Source organism: Halictus rubicundus, chromosome 17 (genome assembly GCF_050948215.1).
Source record: "Halictus rubicundus isolate RS-2024b chromosome 17, iyHalRubi1_principal, whole genome shotgun sequence".
Lineage (NCBI taxonomy): Eukaryota > Metazoa > Arthropoda > Insecta > Hymenoptera > Halictidae > Halictus > Halictus rubicundus.
This window is the reverse complement of record NC_135165.1, coordinates 4,232,929-4,248,951: the sequence shown is the minus strand read 5'-3', so window position 1 is coordinate 4,248,951 and position 16,023 is coordinate 4,232,929. Positions and strand designations below refer to the sequence as shown.

General features: G+C 42.9%; 1 protein-coding gene across 1 annotated transcript in view; it reads left to right on the top strand.

Moving 5' to 3' along the window:
• The first annotated feature begins 601 nt into the window (after positions 1 to 601).
• Positions 602 to 16,023, top strand: part of LOC143362554 (Kv channel-interacting protein 4) — a 39,846-nt gene continuing 24,424 nt past the window's right edge. The window contains 3 exon segments of the mRNA XM_076802829.1: positions 602 to 911; positions 4,493 to 4,822; positions 15,772 to 15,960. Coding sequence (XP_076658944.1) covers positions 602 to 911; positions 4,493 to 4,822; positions 15,772 to 15,960 — 829 coding nt within the window.

The following is a 16,023-nucleotide window of genomic DNA, read 5'->3' as shown; positions in this document are numbered from 1 at the left end:
GTAGCCTCGCTTAGAACCTCAGCCCTCCTTCAACTTTTCTCGATCGAAGAGAAAAGGGTTACCACGCCATCTGTGCCCTCTTCTGAACAATGCTAGTTCAATTAATGCGAGCAGCTCAGGAAAGCACGCAATTCGGGGGAATGTAGCCTGTGGGCCACAAGCTAGACCCCGGGCTGCCTAACTTCCTCCCCACTTCTTCCTTTAGAATCCTACTCCTGGCCAGGCGGTTCCCCCACCAACTGACACGTTGGTCACGCCCACTTGCCCCCTGCTTCCCCCTCTGCCAGTAAACGTGGTAGAGGGGGAAGCGTGACGACTTTGTCTGGCAACTGTGGCCAAGGGCCGCTACTGTGCGTGCCTCACTCGAAGTGCCCCGAAAGGAATGCGGGTCTGATTGGTTGGAGTGGAAGGAGCACGCCTAAAGCGGTCACGCCCATAGCACGTATCATTCAGAGCTGAACGGTGGGGATAGCCGGAGCAAAGGAGGGACAAATCTCCTGCGAGACCTTCCAGTGAAGCACAAGCAGTCGGGCGGCCCTACCCTGAAGTAGGGGTAGTTTCGGCGACGGTCGACGTGGAGGGAGAGAAAATTGAGACAAAAATGAATTGCAGGAGACTCGGAAGAGGACTGCTCGTGCGGATTTGGGAGTTCGCGGGGCCCTCCTCGAGGAGAAGGAGCTCCGCGCGGAAAGGGGCGCGTTAACGTACCCCTGGGGCCGCCGTGGTGTTGTCCGCCGGGGGTGGCGGTGGCGGCGGCGGGGGTGGAGGTGGGTGCAGACGCCGTGACTTGGAACGTCGTGGGGGCGGTGGTCGGGGGGCCCCCTGCCTCGCCACCATCAGTTCCTCTGTTGCCGGGAGTGCGGGGGGTTGTAGGCCTGTGGTGGGGCTCCCCTCCTATAAAAAGCGTCAAGGTATCTTCTTCAAAGCCGAAACAGTGACGTAGAAAATGAATTTTTGTTCGAACAATAATCCACACGGCAACGATCTATGACCCCATGCCGCGATACGCGCAACAATCGGTACCCCCGCTGACCATCGAACTCAATTATAACTAGTTCGTTGTTATTCAAATCGTTTGTTGGCCGGTTACGACCGTTTGAATATTCGAACGCAATTAATTTCGTCGAATTATAATCGAGAATATCGACACGTCCTGTTCCGCCGGAGTTTCGAATGTTAAATCTGTTTCTAGTTCCATTGATAATTACATAAAGTTATTTGTTCGTTCAGCTCGCGGTCGGTTGATTTGTTTGTTTCTGTTACAACGAAATCAATTCGAACGGGGAACAGAGCGGGTTATTGTTCGAATGAGAAGATCCTCGCTAATTTTCAGGCACGAAATTTAGTAAGCTCTTTCTATCTCTATCTCTCTCTCTGTCATCGATCACTGTTGTCATAAAGTCTCATTCGAGCTTGCTTCGAATTCTACAAGATCTGTATAACCAAAATCTACGCTGGTCATGTTTCTCGAATTGTGAATGTGAGAATAACGTAAGAAAATACCTTCCATGTATTTTTCTACAGCTAGTTCAGACTATGGTTCCACGTGATTAAACGATTCAATGATGATGAGAACGGTGGGGTAGTATTCCGACCGAAATGCACAAACTGCAGCTAAATTTTTCTTCCCGTTGGTATTCGCGGTTCCTAAGTGGCTAATTTGACTTTCTCATTGGCACAATGGAGGTTGTAGAAATTGCATAGCTTGATGCAATGTGCAGCCTGCTCTTAGATAAATCCAACATATCTTATTCCATGTCACGGGATATCTGGGTCATCGTGGTCAATCTCTATATTAACATCCATATCAGACATTTACACGGAACACTGTTGATCGTGATTAACCCTATCGAAGGGCCGCGACCCCAATCATTGGTTATTGGCAAATTTTAAATTACTGCACCGTACAGTGGCGAAGATTGCGAAAGCTTCATCAAAAATTACCATTTCCAATCTTGAAGGAAATTAAGATGTATTGCAACGAATTAACTTTACGAAAGTAACCGATCAAGCTAGTTCACTGAAGGCTGAATTTTTAACTATTGGTTAAGTAGCAGTGTCCAGGGTTTAAAATCTTATTTTGAAAATTTCTTTTTCAAGATTGGGCGTTTTAAATTCAATCGAAAAATACCATTTTCTGTGAAGTTCAATCTACAAGACGAGTCCATTTTTAGGTTCGGGTCTTTCCAATTAACGTTGTGATTAATTGTTAAGAAATCAATCTGCATTTCAGTGCACCGTTCCTAATGAGTAACCTCTTCGTGCTGTCACAAAAATGACAATTACTTTCTAAACGACAAAGATTCGCGAAAAATAATTTGCTAATGGAAAGATAATAATTTATTAGTGGAATTTGAAGTAAGTAAATATGAAGGAAACAAGTATTTGTATAAACAACCATAAAATCAGCTGCCGCCGCCCTAAAGATTGACTCGTACTACTTGACCACTGAAATCAGTGTTAGCACAATTCTATTATATAAATTGCAGAAATTATTAGAATCGGCTAACACGCTAATTAGCGTTTTTCGCCACGGTACACCGTGCACATACAAATGATTTCAATCGCCCCGGCAAATTAGAAAATTGATTAATGTAATGGAACGACGGTGGCCAATACTGTGCTGTCATCGTTACTCCTCAAAAACAGATATCACTATTGCCACCGTCGAACGCTTAAATTCCACGTGCAATTACTGCTCATTTAATGTACAAATGAGGCTGCCCCATTACGATCAATCGGCCGCATAATTTATGTCTGTAACTACCGCCGCGAATTATTCAGAGTTTATTACAAACCGGGTCCGGTCCCGTATTCATAGAGGTTCGTTATGTGTATTACGTATCCGGCTTGAATTATGCGAATATCGGAGCAGCTACGAAATTTATTGGTACTCCGATACGCATCGTAAAACCACCGGTAACGCTATACTTCGCGTGGGCAAAAATTCGGGATCACGGTGTAACCTCGTTTTTGATTGTCGGGACGAGTGCATTTCGGTCAACAGGTGCCATAGCGATAACAATGTAGAAAAAGAAATTGATGCTACATTTAACGTGAAATAACTATAATTGTATACACTACACGAATTATGCACGTTATACACATTACGCACACTGTACGTATAATTATCTGGGTCACGATCTGTCGACCTCTCGTTAAAAAACAAATTAGTTCCGCGAAGAATAAAGTAGTTCCGAAGCTGTCCCAAGCGTACGCAGTAAAACGTTTTGCATCGCTCGCGAACCGCTGATTTGAAATCGTATCCAACGAAATTAGATTTGTCGACGTAATCGTACGACAGATGAAAAACGAAAGCCGTAAAATACGGGAGGATGTCGGTTATGCGAACGTGTCGTTCCTATCGCGGTGCATATTTCAGCGATGCAAAATCTTCTTTCACGTATTCCTGGGCGTGCGAAAATGGTACGGTACACATTTTTCGCGTGTATGACGAGACAGACCTCATCTTTTCCGACACAACGGATTTGCCAAATCTGGACGCGATACAAACACCGAGCCGACAGTGCTCTAACAGGATTCCCCGTGGTCCGCACGAGAAATTCAGCAGTTTCCATGTTGGCATTATCAAATCCGTTTTTCATTCTGCGAATTTACCCAAAACACGGATGTCTCGTCGCGTCGCTTACCATTTAAACTCCATCTAATCAGGCCGTTGCTGCGTTAGCATGGCAATTTGATTTGCCGACAGTATCTCGTTCAGACCTCGCTCGTATAAACGATCTTTACGACTGTTGTTGCGTATAGCATGAGAACTATAAGGCTGTGCTTCGAGACCGAGCTAACTGTGATAAATCGGGACAAGTATGGCCGCGTCCGTGGATCTGCGGCGGAGAAAAGTGCCCATAGTACGCGGAAGACCGCAATTAGGTTGCATAAAACTGAAAACGTCTCTGGAACCGACCGGGAAAATTGTCAAGAGAAATTTCCCGAAATACCAATTTTCCAAAAGTGTTAGTCTCTTTTCTTTCGAACTGCATCCTTGTTTCTGGGTAAATCGCATAGACACACAGGGTGAACAACATGTCTCGATCACTTTGAATATTTCCTGTCACCAATAAAAACGGAAATGTTCAAGGTAATTGAGCTGAATTATTCACGATGTATGAAAAATTAACTCTCTGTGGTCCGGTTTGCTTGAAGTCTGATCAAAGTGTGTACATAAAAGTTTGAAGAACCGCAACAAAAGAAAAACTGCTACGAGGTGGTCGCGTACACAATAATCCGTAGCGTACGCGTAACTATTTTCTACTGACAAAAATATTTTCAGTCGCTTCGATGGTGTAGGAAAAAATCGCCAAAATTGCAGAAAGGTTGGTGCAGCCCATTTAGTTGTAATAAATCATACATCCCGGTTAGGAAATGCGAACGGGTTCTGCGTGTGACTTCAAAGTTGGAGGGTATCACAGAGGGTTAAGGATAATTGGGCGTTTCCACCCGTTTGAGCGTAATTCGGTACGAAATTGTGAAGGTAGCGGGACCTCCTGGGGTCGCGGTAGCCGGGGCCAGGGCAGAGGTCGCGGGGGCGGCGTGAACCTACTGGGTTCAGGCGTCGCCCCCGCGAATTACGCTCCAGGACTGCAGGGCGTAGCGCCTGAACTACGGGAAGTCGTGAATATCCTTGGCGAAAGGAACCAGGTGGGAACGCTGACAGGTGTGGGCCCGCCGCCAGGTGCTTTGGACGACGACATACAGGGGGACGAAGAGGAGGGAACCACCACGAAGAGACCACCCAGGCCGCTCTACAGGAGGCTGATCAACTACGTTCGCCAAGCTTGGACCGGTGTGAAATTCGCTTTAGGTATTGTACCTGTTGGTCGTTGTAAGTGCAGGGTGCATCCAACATCGTCAAACGGTCCAAAATGAGCTGCAACATTCGTATATCCGAACAATACAGGACCGAAATAACATTCACATCGTGTACAGACACGAGTAGTATTCAAGTGACGTAATTTTTTTATTATTTTTTTTAGTAAACCTCTATCTTCATATTCGTGACATTTTTCTGAGAAAAATGAGACCAAACACGACGCAGTTTGAATCGTATTTAAGCGTTTAATTCACGATACAAACTGAGCCTCGACTGATTCTCGATATATGTCAACAACACGGGTCTTGCCAGCGACTTGTATCGTGCAGGAGGCGTGTTATGTTTACACTCCCTCACGTCCGAGGCCTCTCGAGCTTCTTGGCTCCTCGCGGGGTATACCCCGCGGTAGTGGGGATAATTCCGCGACGTTTATCATCCAGGCCTTGGCGACATATATCGAGAAATCACTGTAGTTACCTGGATACAATGCTGGGTGGAATGTTTACTAATGAGTTGTACAATGAATGGTATTGTATCTCGTTGTACGTCGTTGTGCGTTATATTAAACAAACAAATATGCGTCATGTCATATTTGAGCTCATTTGAATCAGAAAAACGTCGCGGATGTGTTGCTAGAAGCTTCGTAAAAGGATCAAAACTGGCAGCTATAAAGAGATACGTGTGGAATATATCTCATAAGTCAAGTTTCATCAGTATCAGCAAATTCGAGCCGCGCGACGTCTCCTGTCAGTGGAATCGACACTTCCGATCAAATGATCCTTGAAAAGGACCGCGAAATATATAGAAGCAACCAAGACCGATTTAAACTTTGCACACGGCTGGCAGCCTCGTGCGTCTGATGTCGATTCGGTGCGGTAACTTTATTATCGGTTCCCTGGGTCGAGGGACCGGGTCAAAGTACCTGTTTTGTGCGAAGTAACATGATTTTGAGTGCACCCTGACGTTGGTGTTGTAGGGAACTACATAACGAGGACACTTGATCGATTTACCAGTAGAACCGATTATTTTCCGTAGTTGATACTTCCACGAACCCCATTTTGAATGCGAAATACGCGTCCATATAGTCGAGGAGCATTCCATTGTCTGCAATTCGCGATTGATTTTACGAGGATTCTGAAGCTTAACATGGAACCATTTTACCTAGTTACCCCATTTAGCGTAGAATCTATCGTTATGTGAAACTCTACTTTGGCATGATTCGCAGCGGTGGGCCTTAGATCAGTGTTATATGTGTATAGATCGCTTCGAATTAACGCGTTTATGGACCACGACGATTTCGCTGCTACGAATTATGCGTAATAATGATATCTCGCGATCTGTGTTCACAAAATATTTTATATTTTATACGGGGTGTCCCAAAAATTTTGCACTTGAAGGAGGCGATTCCCCAGGACATTTGAAGTAACTTTTTCCTTTGCGAAAATGTTCTCCGTGGCTTTGTTAAGGAGTTATTACCGAAAAACACGGACCAATCAGAGCGCGGCTACAGCGGGCTCAGCCAATGCCAACGTCGCGCTCGGCGGGGCCGCGCTCCGATTGGTCCGTGTTTTTCGTTAATAACTCGTTAACGAAGCCGCGGAGAGCATTTTCGCAAAGGAAAAAGTTACGTGAAGTGACCTCGGGAGTCACCTCCTTCAAGTACAACATTTTTGCGACAATGAAACTGCAAATCGCAGGACAATATATTTTCACTTTAATGTTGTGTGTCATTGAATAGATTACTTAGTTGTCCAGGCCACTGGGCCAGCAATCAAATGTTAATCTGCGTCGAACGTAACGCGATCCACGCGCATTTTAATTTGAAGCGTCGATGGCCGATAGCGTTCGCTGCTTTATGCCGTTGGATCACTTCGATCTAAAAGGTTAATACATAGTAATCTACTCTCGTGTGTGGCATTAGAGCACAGAGAGGTCGAATTGCGCGGGCTAAACGCGAGCGTATAAATGCTAGCGGATAAATTCGGGTTCGCAAATCAAGTGGTATAAACGCCGGATCGGATGCACGCTTTCCAAAGTTCATGCCAATTCATTGCATGCTCTATCGCATCCTCGAGCTACATCGCACCGGGGGCCACATTTCCTTCGAACGTGTGAGTCTCAGGAGCTTCGGCTGCTTCCGGAATAGTAGATCCGCGCTGTTTTTACCCTGCATGCACTGCTTTCAGTGGAAGGTTCGTTCCTTTTAACGGAAAATTGGAAATTAACCAGCCTTCCACGAATAACGTCAGTTCGAGTCATAAATAGTTTGTTGTTGTGGTGCAAACACAAACAATTCACGCGCGCTGTTGTATCGTTATTAAACACCGGAACTACCGAGCCGGTCAAAATAATTTCCAATTCTATTTTCATAATTAGAGAAAAATTAGAAAAATGTTTCCATCTGAAATTCTTGAATGAACTTTTCTTTATTGAAACACACGTTACGATAAAAATTGTACGAAATTTGAATAGATTCAGTTTTGTCATTATCGCACAGCAATATGCATCAATCGCGTTTATTAGTCGGTAGTTCTAGTGTTAATTGTAACCGTTGTATATTTCATCAACCACAACGGATATTATTTATGACCAAGCCTGACATTTCGCACGATTCTGGCACGTTTCTCCGTTTCTATGTGTCCACTTGCCAATTTCGACTGTGCAAACTGATGTAAAATGACAAAAGTTACATTTTCTTAGCGAATTTTTGTCGGTTGCACGCGAGTCCAGCTAAATTTCAGAGAAATGATTTTTTGGTGAAGCATCGTCTGGAAACACATGGATACACACAAGCATGTTGGTCTTTAAGCCGCGGTTCCACGCCGCGGAAGTAAAATAACGGGCGGGATAAAAAATTTCCCGATACTTCCACGCAAGTTTTCGACGAGCTTACAAACTTTCGGAAGATGTCGGAGTTTTCCGGTTACCAGAGTTCTCTCGCGCGGGCTGTCTCGTTGCCTCTCGATATTGTTCCCGGTGTTAATACTCTGTAAGTGGAAATAATTTACGTAAACTACTGCTCTCGATTACATTTCATCTAACTTCGTCCAGCTGGTCCAAGAATGAGGATCCAGCCAAGCATTATGCGAAGTAAACATTTTCTCAGTCAATCCTAAACTGTGGAAGTCCAACCGCGACAATTTCAACCCTCAAATGGGGGATGTTGGGTCCATTTTGCCTCAGAGTTACAAACTTTAAATTATTACAAATTTACAAATTATTACAAGTTACAAATTTAAAATTATTAAACATTTATTTTGAGTCCGATAAGAGATTTTGGATCTCAGTGAAGTGGGTACAAAATTGTCTAAAAAACTGATACTCAAATATTTGTGCAAGGGTTCAGTCGAAAAATGTCCCCGCAGTTTTGAATTGGCCTAATTGACTTTTGCCAGGAAATTCGCAGCCCAAATTGTGAATAATTCGAGGCACGCGTCGATTAGAAAATTACGCTCGCAAAGTAAGAATTAGGGGCTGTTCAGAGATTCGAATCTGCTTAATCGTCGCGCCGATTGCAACGCGTGACATGCATTTGTTGAACACACCACTTATTTATGCAATCCTCTGGTGGTTAACCAGTAATGGAATGACTTATCCGCCGACACCGGAGACTTGGATTTCCCGGGCGCGCGTCATGAAAATTCATATAAACGATATGCATCATCCGTCGGCGGCGTTACCTCAAACGCATTTACGAGAAAAATATGCAAAAACTGCCGGAAGTGAGGCCGGGTCCGATAAACGCGTCGACAACAGACAAACAAACTCGTATAAATGTTATTGAACCGCGGGAAGAGTCGTTAATCACTATTAGATCGGATGGGAGGAATTAGGGAACTTTTTAATGGGTTCTGTTTTAACCTGGGAACGTTTTTCAAAAACATTTCAGGTTCAACGGATAAAGAATGGCTGGTCGAGTTCTAATGCCTTATTCATGGGTTTTTAGAAAGCTCTCGGTAATCCTGACAATTACTGGACACCATGAATAATACCACAACAGTGTTAAATAATTGTTATTACAGATTTTTATGCAAGAGAGAAATTGTTTGAGTTAATTGCAGCACGTAGGAACTAGGTACACGATAATTTCCTTCTTTGATTCTTTGAAAAAGATAAAAACAACTACTCCTTTAAAATTCCGTAAATGTTTCCACCGTTTCGCATTTCATCTACACGCTTCCGCGATGAACGCATAAAATCCGCAGTCTAATTATTATAACGAGTTTAAGAAACGTTCTAAAATAATCAAATCTCATAGGAACACTTTTCAAAGAAGTTTCTGAGAGCCAAATCTCTTTACAAAAAATTCCATAATGTAAATTACGATTTATTCAAATTTATTTAAAGACAGCTGATCATTTCAAGTCCTGAATTAGACTTCTTGTTGCACTACTTTCACCGTTCCAAAGTGAACAAAAGATCTCGTCCGTTCGTTGTAAAATAGTTTCGGATTGAAATGAGATAAAAATTAGGTTAATATGAAGGACGCCACGTGTCGCAAACGCGTAAAGCTGTGCAACGATCTCGCGAGAGGAAGGCGATGATTAGTCTGGAGGCGCGTCTGTGCGAAACGTGAACGGGGTAAGCGTTACGAAAAATGAATACAAATAACCTCGAAGGGGAAGTTGCAAAAAGGTAAATGAGTATTTTCTATTGAGAGTACAGGGGGACGATAAATTTCTTTGGTGTTGCACGCGAACCGCGCGCGCACGGAAGGCATCTGAATACTGGAAACGTTTTCCGGGCTGCAATTCAACGCCTCGTTTGGTCGAAGCGAATAAAAGCCTGCGTCGATACCCATCGAAACAACCTGACAATAGCCTCCGTAGCGCGCGCGCGCGCGGATTCATTTGAATGTGCAAGTGTGCGTAATAATGACCGTTCTTGTTGTTTTTTAAATATATGGATACATATATATATATATACATCGACGTCCACGCGGATCGCACGATTCGAACGTACAAGTATCAATGCGTTGAATTAATTAACGTTAGCCAGATTAATATGTCGTCACGCTTTGGCGTTAACCGTTGCAAATCGCGGCCGAAAGCCGGAAGTAACGTTGCAAAATGAAAACCGATATCGAGAAGCGAAATTTCTGCCCGTGTACAGATTCGACGGTTCTATTTACAATTATTATCGTGATTGTAAATATTTATAGGAAATTTATTACGAACATATATATTTCGATAAAAGCTGCTGAAAATCTGCCAGAATATATTCTTGATATTTTCATAAAATAATCCGAACTGGTCACTTTTACTGCTCCGTATAACCTAGTATTAAATATAAATTTAACAACGATATCTCATCCGACTGAAGGATTAATTTTAAAACTGCAGCGTGGCGCGTAGCTATAATGTTATTCGGGAGAGCCGATATTGTTGCAGTCATTAACGAGATATGTTCGGACAAGAGATACAAAAACCTTTTTTTTTATCTCGCTGCAATATATAAAAATTACTTCCACGTAAAAACATGCGAAATTAAAATTGTCCGCATTCATTTCAAGATACGGGGAACTAGGATAAGGGACCCAGTTACTGTGGGGGTACCAATTACTGTGCCTAATTATATTTATTTTTAAAAATAAATAATACCCTTACCCTATATTTCTGTGAGAGATTTTCGTTTTCTAAATGCGCAGTACAAATATTATAAATTCCAGTGATAAGATATGAAACTAGTACAGCTTCCACCTTTGTCAACTAAAGCAACACTTTAGTCTTATAATGTATTTATATTTATAAATAATACCCCCACAGTAATCGAGTCCCTTACCCTATATTTCTGTGAGAGATTTTCTTTTTCTAAATGCGCAGTACAAATATTATAAATTCCAGTGATAAAATATTAAGCTAGTACAGCTTCCACCTTTGTCAACGAAAGCAACACTTTAGTCTTATAATGTATTTATATTTATAAATAATACCCCCACAGTAATCGAGTCCCTTACCCTATATTTCTGTGAGAGATTTTCCTTTTCTAAATGCGCAGTACAAATATTATAAATTCCAGTGATAAGATATGAAACTAGTACAGCTTCCACCTTTGTCAACTAAAGCAACACTTTAGTGTTATAATGTATTTATAAATAATACCCCCACAGTAATTGAGTCTTACCCTATATTTCTGTGAGAGATTTTCCCTTTCTAAATGCGCAGTACAAATATTATAAATTCCAGTGATAAAATATGAAACTAGTACAGCTTCCACCTTTGTCAACTAAAGCAACACTTTAGTGTTATAATGTATTTATAAATAATACCCCCACAGTAATTGAGTCTTACCCTATATTTCTGTGAGAGATTTTCCCTTTCTAAATGCGCAGTACAAATATTATAAATTCCAGTGATAAAATATGAAACTAGTACAGCTTCCACCTTTGTCAACTAAAGCAAAACTTTAGTCTTATAATGTATTTATATTTATAAATAATACCCCCACAGTAATAGAGTCCCTTACCCTATATTTCTGTGAGTGATTTTCCTTTTCTAAATGCGCAGTACAAATATTATAAATTCCAGTGATAAGATATGAAACTAGTACAGCTTCCACCTTTGTCAACTTAATCAACACTGTAGTGTTATAATATATTTATATTTATAAATAATACCCCCACAGTAATCGAGTCCCTTACCCTATATTTCTGTGAGAGATTTTCCCTTTCTAAATGCGCAGTACAAATATTATAAATTCCAGTGATAAAATATGAAACTAGTACAGCTTCCACCTTTGTCAACTAAAGCAACACGTATCTCGGTGACGCGTCCCAACAATGAGTATGTAATCTCATAATCGTTCCACGAAATGTGACGCTGCTTACGGTCGACGTGGCACGAATCGCTCGGATTGACGAACTTCATTCATTTTTTTCAGTCGATGTAAAAGCACCAGGACGCGTACGTGTGCACGTGTGCAGTGCCGAGGGACGATATCGGATATACTGACAGGAACAAAGACTGAATATTGGAGGATGTGGTGCAACGAATCTTTTGAGGGAGCCCGTTGAAGCGGGCGGCTCCTCAAAGTTCATTGACGCGACTGGGAAATGTGAGCAACTCTCTCGAAAACCGTTCAAATTGCATAAGAGAAGCCATACCCTGATTCTTTTGTTTCCCGTTTATCGGTCGCGGTGGTACGAACAACGACCGAACTATTCGACGGCCCTTGCGCGAGCTTCTTTCATACCGAAAACACACGAGAAAGCAGCATATCTTTGTCTGTTCCGCGGACCTGTTATCGGGGTTAAAAGTTTCCGCTTACTCGTTTGATAGAATTGAATTTTAATGCGCGCCAAATCAATTTATTGCCGCGAGCAAACAACCGTTATTGTATCTCCGGAGAGCCTGTTTGCGTTTGTAAATATTTAAAAGCGTTCGCGTAGCATCGATCACAGAGGCTCCCTTCGTAATATATAAAATTACGAAACGAATTAATCCAAAGAATCGTATTCAGGAAATCTGAATTTTCATTTTCATTTTTCATTTGATTCGAGACAGAACGCGACCAAACCCCCGTCCCGTTCTAAATACGAGTCGCAACGAAAAATAAATACGGCAGCGCGGTCCCTAAAATTTCGAAACAACAGCATTAACCCGGTTAGCGGAAATACGAAATTGGCCAATCCGAAAACTGGGTTAGTTCTTCTTCCCTAAATTTTCTGCGCGTCACACGACGACGCTGACTTGATAGAACGCGTGCGTCATAACGTAGATTGCGACGAATCTTCCGCGAATCAAACTCTTGCCAGTCGGGAGGGAATATTTTCTCCGTGTACTCGATACAATTTTCAATTACGATCGCACATTTTTGCGGCGATACTTCCCCGCGGCGAGAAACCGATGCATTCCCGTAACCGGAACGAAATCCGCCGAACCGAATCGCCGACCGTTCGATTTTTCTTTTCTCGATCGAGCGGCGAACAATTTATGCGCGCACGGCTTCGCGGAAAGAGATATTTTACATTGTATACACGTACATCTGTGTATGCGTGTCTGGGAGTGTGTGCAACTTTCTAATATTGTGCGAGTAGAACTTCTCGATTCCATTACAACTTTTAATGAACGATTTAACTACTTTCCGTTGCGAGCTAACTACTTAACCAAACGTATTACAGGACTAACTGTCCTTTTGAGTACCGCAAACGAACGGGGTGGTTCCTTGGTGCAGCGTGCGTGTTGCACTGCGTTCGAATTTTAACGATTGCTTAATTTGCTTGACGGAAATTTCATGAAACGCTGTATTCAATTTATTTAGGCGTGGTTCAAAGCTGATTGCTCTTTTCGAGAACGGTATGTACTTCGTCGAGTGACGTTTGCAAATTGGTGTTTTAACGGTTGCCAATTTTATCCCGTATTACATTATCATCTATAGCTAGCTGTTCTATCGAATTCTATAAATGATAAATCGTTGGCGCACCGTCTGATTGATTGGAAATTTATTTGCAGGGAGTCGAATAAAGTACCGTGCACCGCGTTCATTCTCACGAGTCGTTTCATATCTGTACCGTAATCTATTGTAACGGTATGATTATACGGCGTACTACTATCCCAGCCAGTAGTAATGTATCGCGTAGGATCAGACACAGTGGTGTATATAACATAGATAACATTTTGGACAGCGTAGATGGGACTATGTTTCGTAAATATTGCTAGTGTAAATCAGTATCGTGGCAGCTCGCCGCGAATAGCACACAGCCAAGAAATTTACACCACATTTTCTCAAATTTCCCATCACGATAAAACAGATATCTCCGAGTCCCTTTTCTTCCAGCCAAATCAATTCTTCCGTCATGCGAACTCCATTTCTCCTAACCAAATCAGTTCTTTTACCTTGCAAACTATATTTCTTTTAACAGTAACCGGTACCGGCACTTCACATATACCTAAGCAGTCATTTCACTGCTGAGATCTTGATCTGCTCTAGATCTGACATTTGAACAATTGAGATCTCCTAGGTTTAAAACTTGGATTTTCGGTATTTTCCCGCCGAAATCTGCAGGATTGCCTAAAAATAAGTTAAGGATTTCTGGTTTCCTCAGGTAAAGTTTAACCGTAGGCTTTGATCTATACTTTGTGATGGGACAGCATGCGGATTTCGTTCAGCCGTAGAGCACTTATTATGAAGTTTTTCAACCTGGTTTTTTAGCTGCGTAAAAGTCATAGTACGGCGCATTACTCGAATGGTTTCCCGAGGCCGTCCGAAGTCTCAAAGCCGCCTGAAACCGTTTCTGATCGCGAAACGATTTCTGCGAACTCATACGGAACGACGATCAAACGCTTTCGCCATGTCCCATTGCCCCCCTCGCTTCGCCGACAGCGAATAGCGGCGGTACAGCGAAAGACAGAGGACCGGAGTCGGTTGTATTCAAGGCAGAAGGCAGTAAGTCAGGTCATGCTTAGCATCCTGATTTCCTTGACAATGATAGCGGAGCCGGAGAAGCCCAATTTACCCGCGAGTAAAGCTTAGACAGCCCAAGTTTATGACGTGCTGCACATCATACACCGCGCGGAGACGCGCGTATATACTCCACTCATGCGAGCAATACAGGAATTCCGTAACTGAAAATCAAGGATATATCTTTGCATTAGTTATCGCGCGCAGACAGCGCGCAAAACCCGTCTCCCCGCAACACAATCTCGTGCTCGCGAGGAAACTTGCAGAACCCGCGGATTCGAGTGTATTCTTCAAGGTGTACACGGGCTAGATAATTCGAGCATAATCCCTCATTTTTTGTCAAATTCACTAGAGACAATTTCGAGGTCAGTCTTTTAAAATCTACATATTTTTGACGTCGCGATGCCCAAGCTAAAGTTAACCCACTTCCTGCGGTAATTTCGTTTAGAAAAATTGTACAACGATACACTGGGACTCGATTTCAAGGTTGAAGCCTCTACTTCCACTGTACATTGTTTATATTCCTCCGCAATATTTTTTGCACGATGTAGCGAGTGGGAAACTGAACATTCAGAAACCAAAGTGATGTCGAAACTGCTGCATGTTCAAACGTCTGTAAAAACGTCAACAAATTTTCCTCGCGAATGAATCCACCGCAGATTTGAAGATTGAAGCTTCCCCTTCGCAACGACACCCTGAAACTTGAGGTACGATTTTTTTTTAGCCGAGTTATCGAGGTTTGTATGGAAGGTGTACCGACAACTAAAGCACACCAGGCCCAGGCAACTTCTCCCCCTCTGTCGCTTCACGACCCCCACTACCAGTGCACCGGTTCCCCCCACCATCGACTGTTTCATGCTCTGCCTCGCATGGCCGCGTGACTGCGAACGTATGTATGCGTGCACGTCTACGCCCCACAGGAGTTTGGTGGGGGGACCCAGGAGTAGGGGAAGGAGCGGTCCGTGGCTCGCGAGCCGCAAATTGCCCAGGCCTTAGTACACCGTGAATGCCATTACGCGATTAACCTTGTCCCTCGATTTTGTTGCATCGGAGCCGGGAAAAAATCGCACGCGTTTGAAAGTGTCGTGAAAGTGAAGCTTCGATCAAATCTGTGGTGGATTCATCCACGAAAGTAAATTATTTAACACTAAACCTACCACGGTCAAAACGACCAGAATTATATTTTACAATTACTGAAACTATAAAAATTCATTCATGGAAATTAGAGAAATAAATTTCCTTGTCCAAGCATTTATTATATTCAAAATTACAGACAATCTCAATAAATAAATAAATTTGGGGTTGCCATATTTACCAGATACTGTTAATGCTTGGTAGGTTTAGCGTTGATACACTCCGAATATAAATACGTGATTAAAATTAATTATAAATAAATCCTCTGTCACTACGGAGGTTCTATTTGGAGTCACGCTAATTCTGCATGCGTCCTGTTTAATGGTTGAGTGTTTCTGCACCGTGCGGGAGGATTATTTAAAAAGTGAGATGGTTAATATGGGACATCGTCGATTTGAATTTGTCAGATTCGGAGTACGAGGAGGAGCAAACGCCACGGTACAGACCGGATTCCTTGGCGAGCCTCTGCAGAGCCACAAGATTCACCGAGGCCGAGCTGAAGAGAATATATCGTAGCTTCAAGGCGGAATGTCCCACGGGAGTGGTGAGAGAGGAAACTTTCAAGTGTATCTACTCGCAGTTCTTTCCGCAAGGTGGTGAGTATACGATATACTGTAATATTTGAGGCTTGTCTGCCACTGTTTTAATTAATGTCGCGC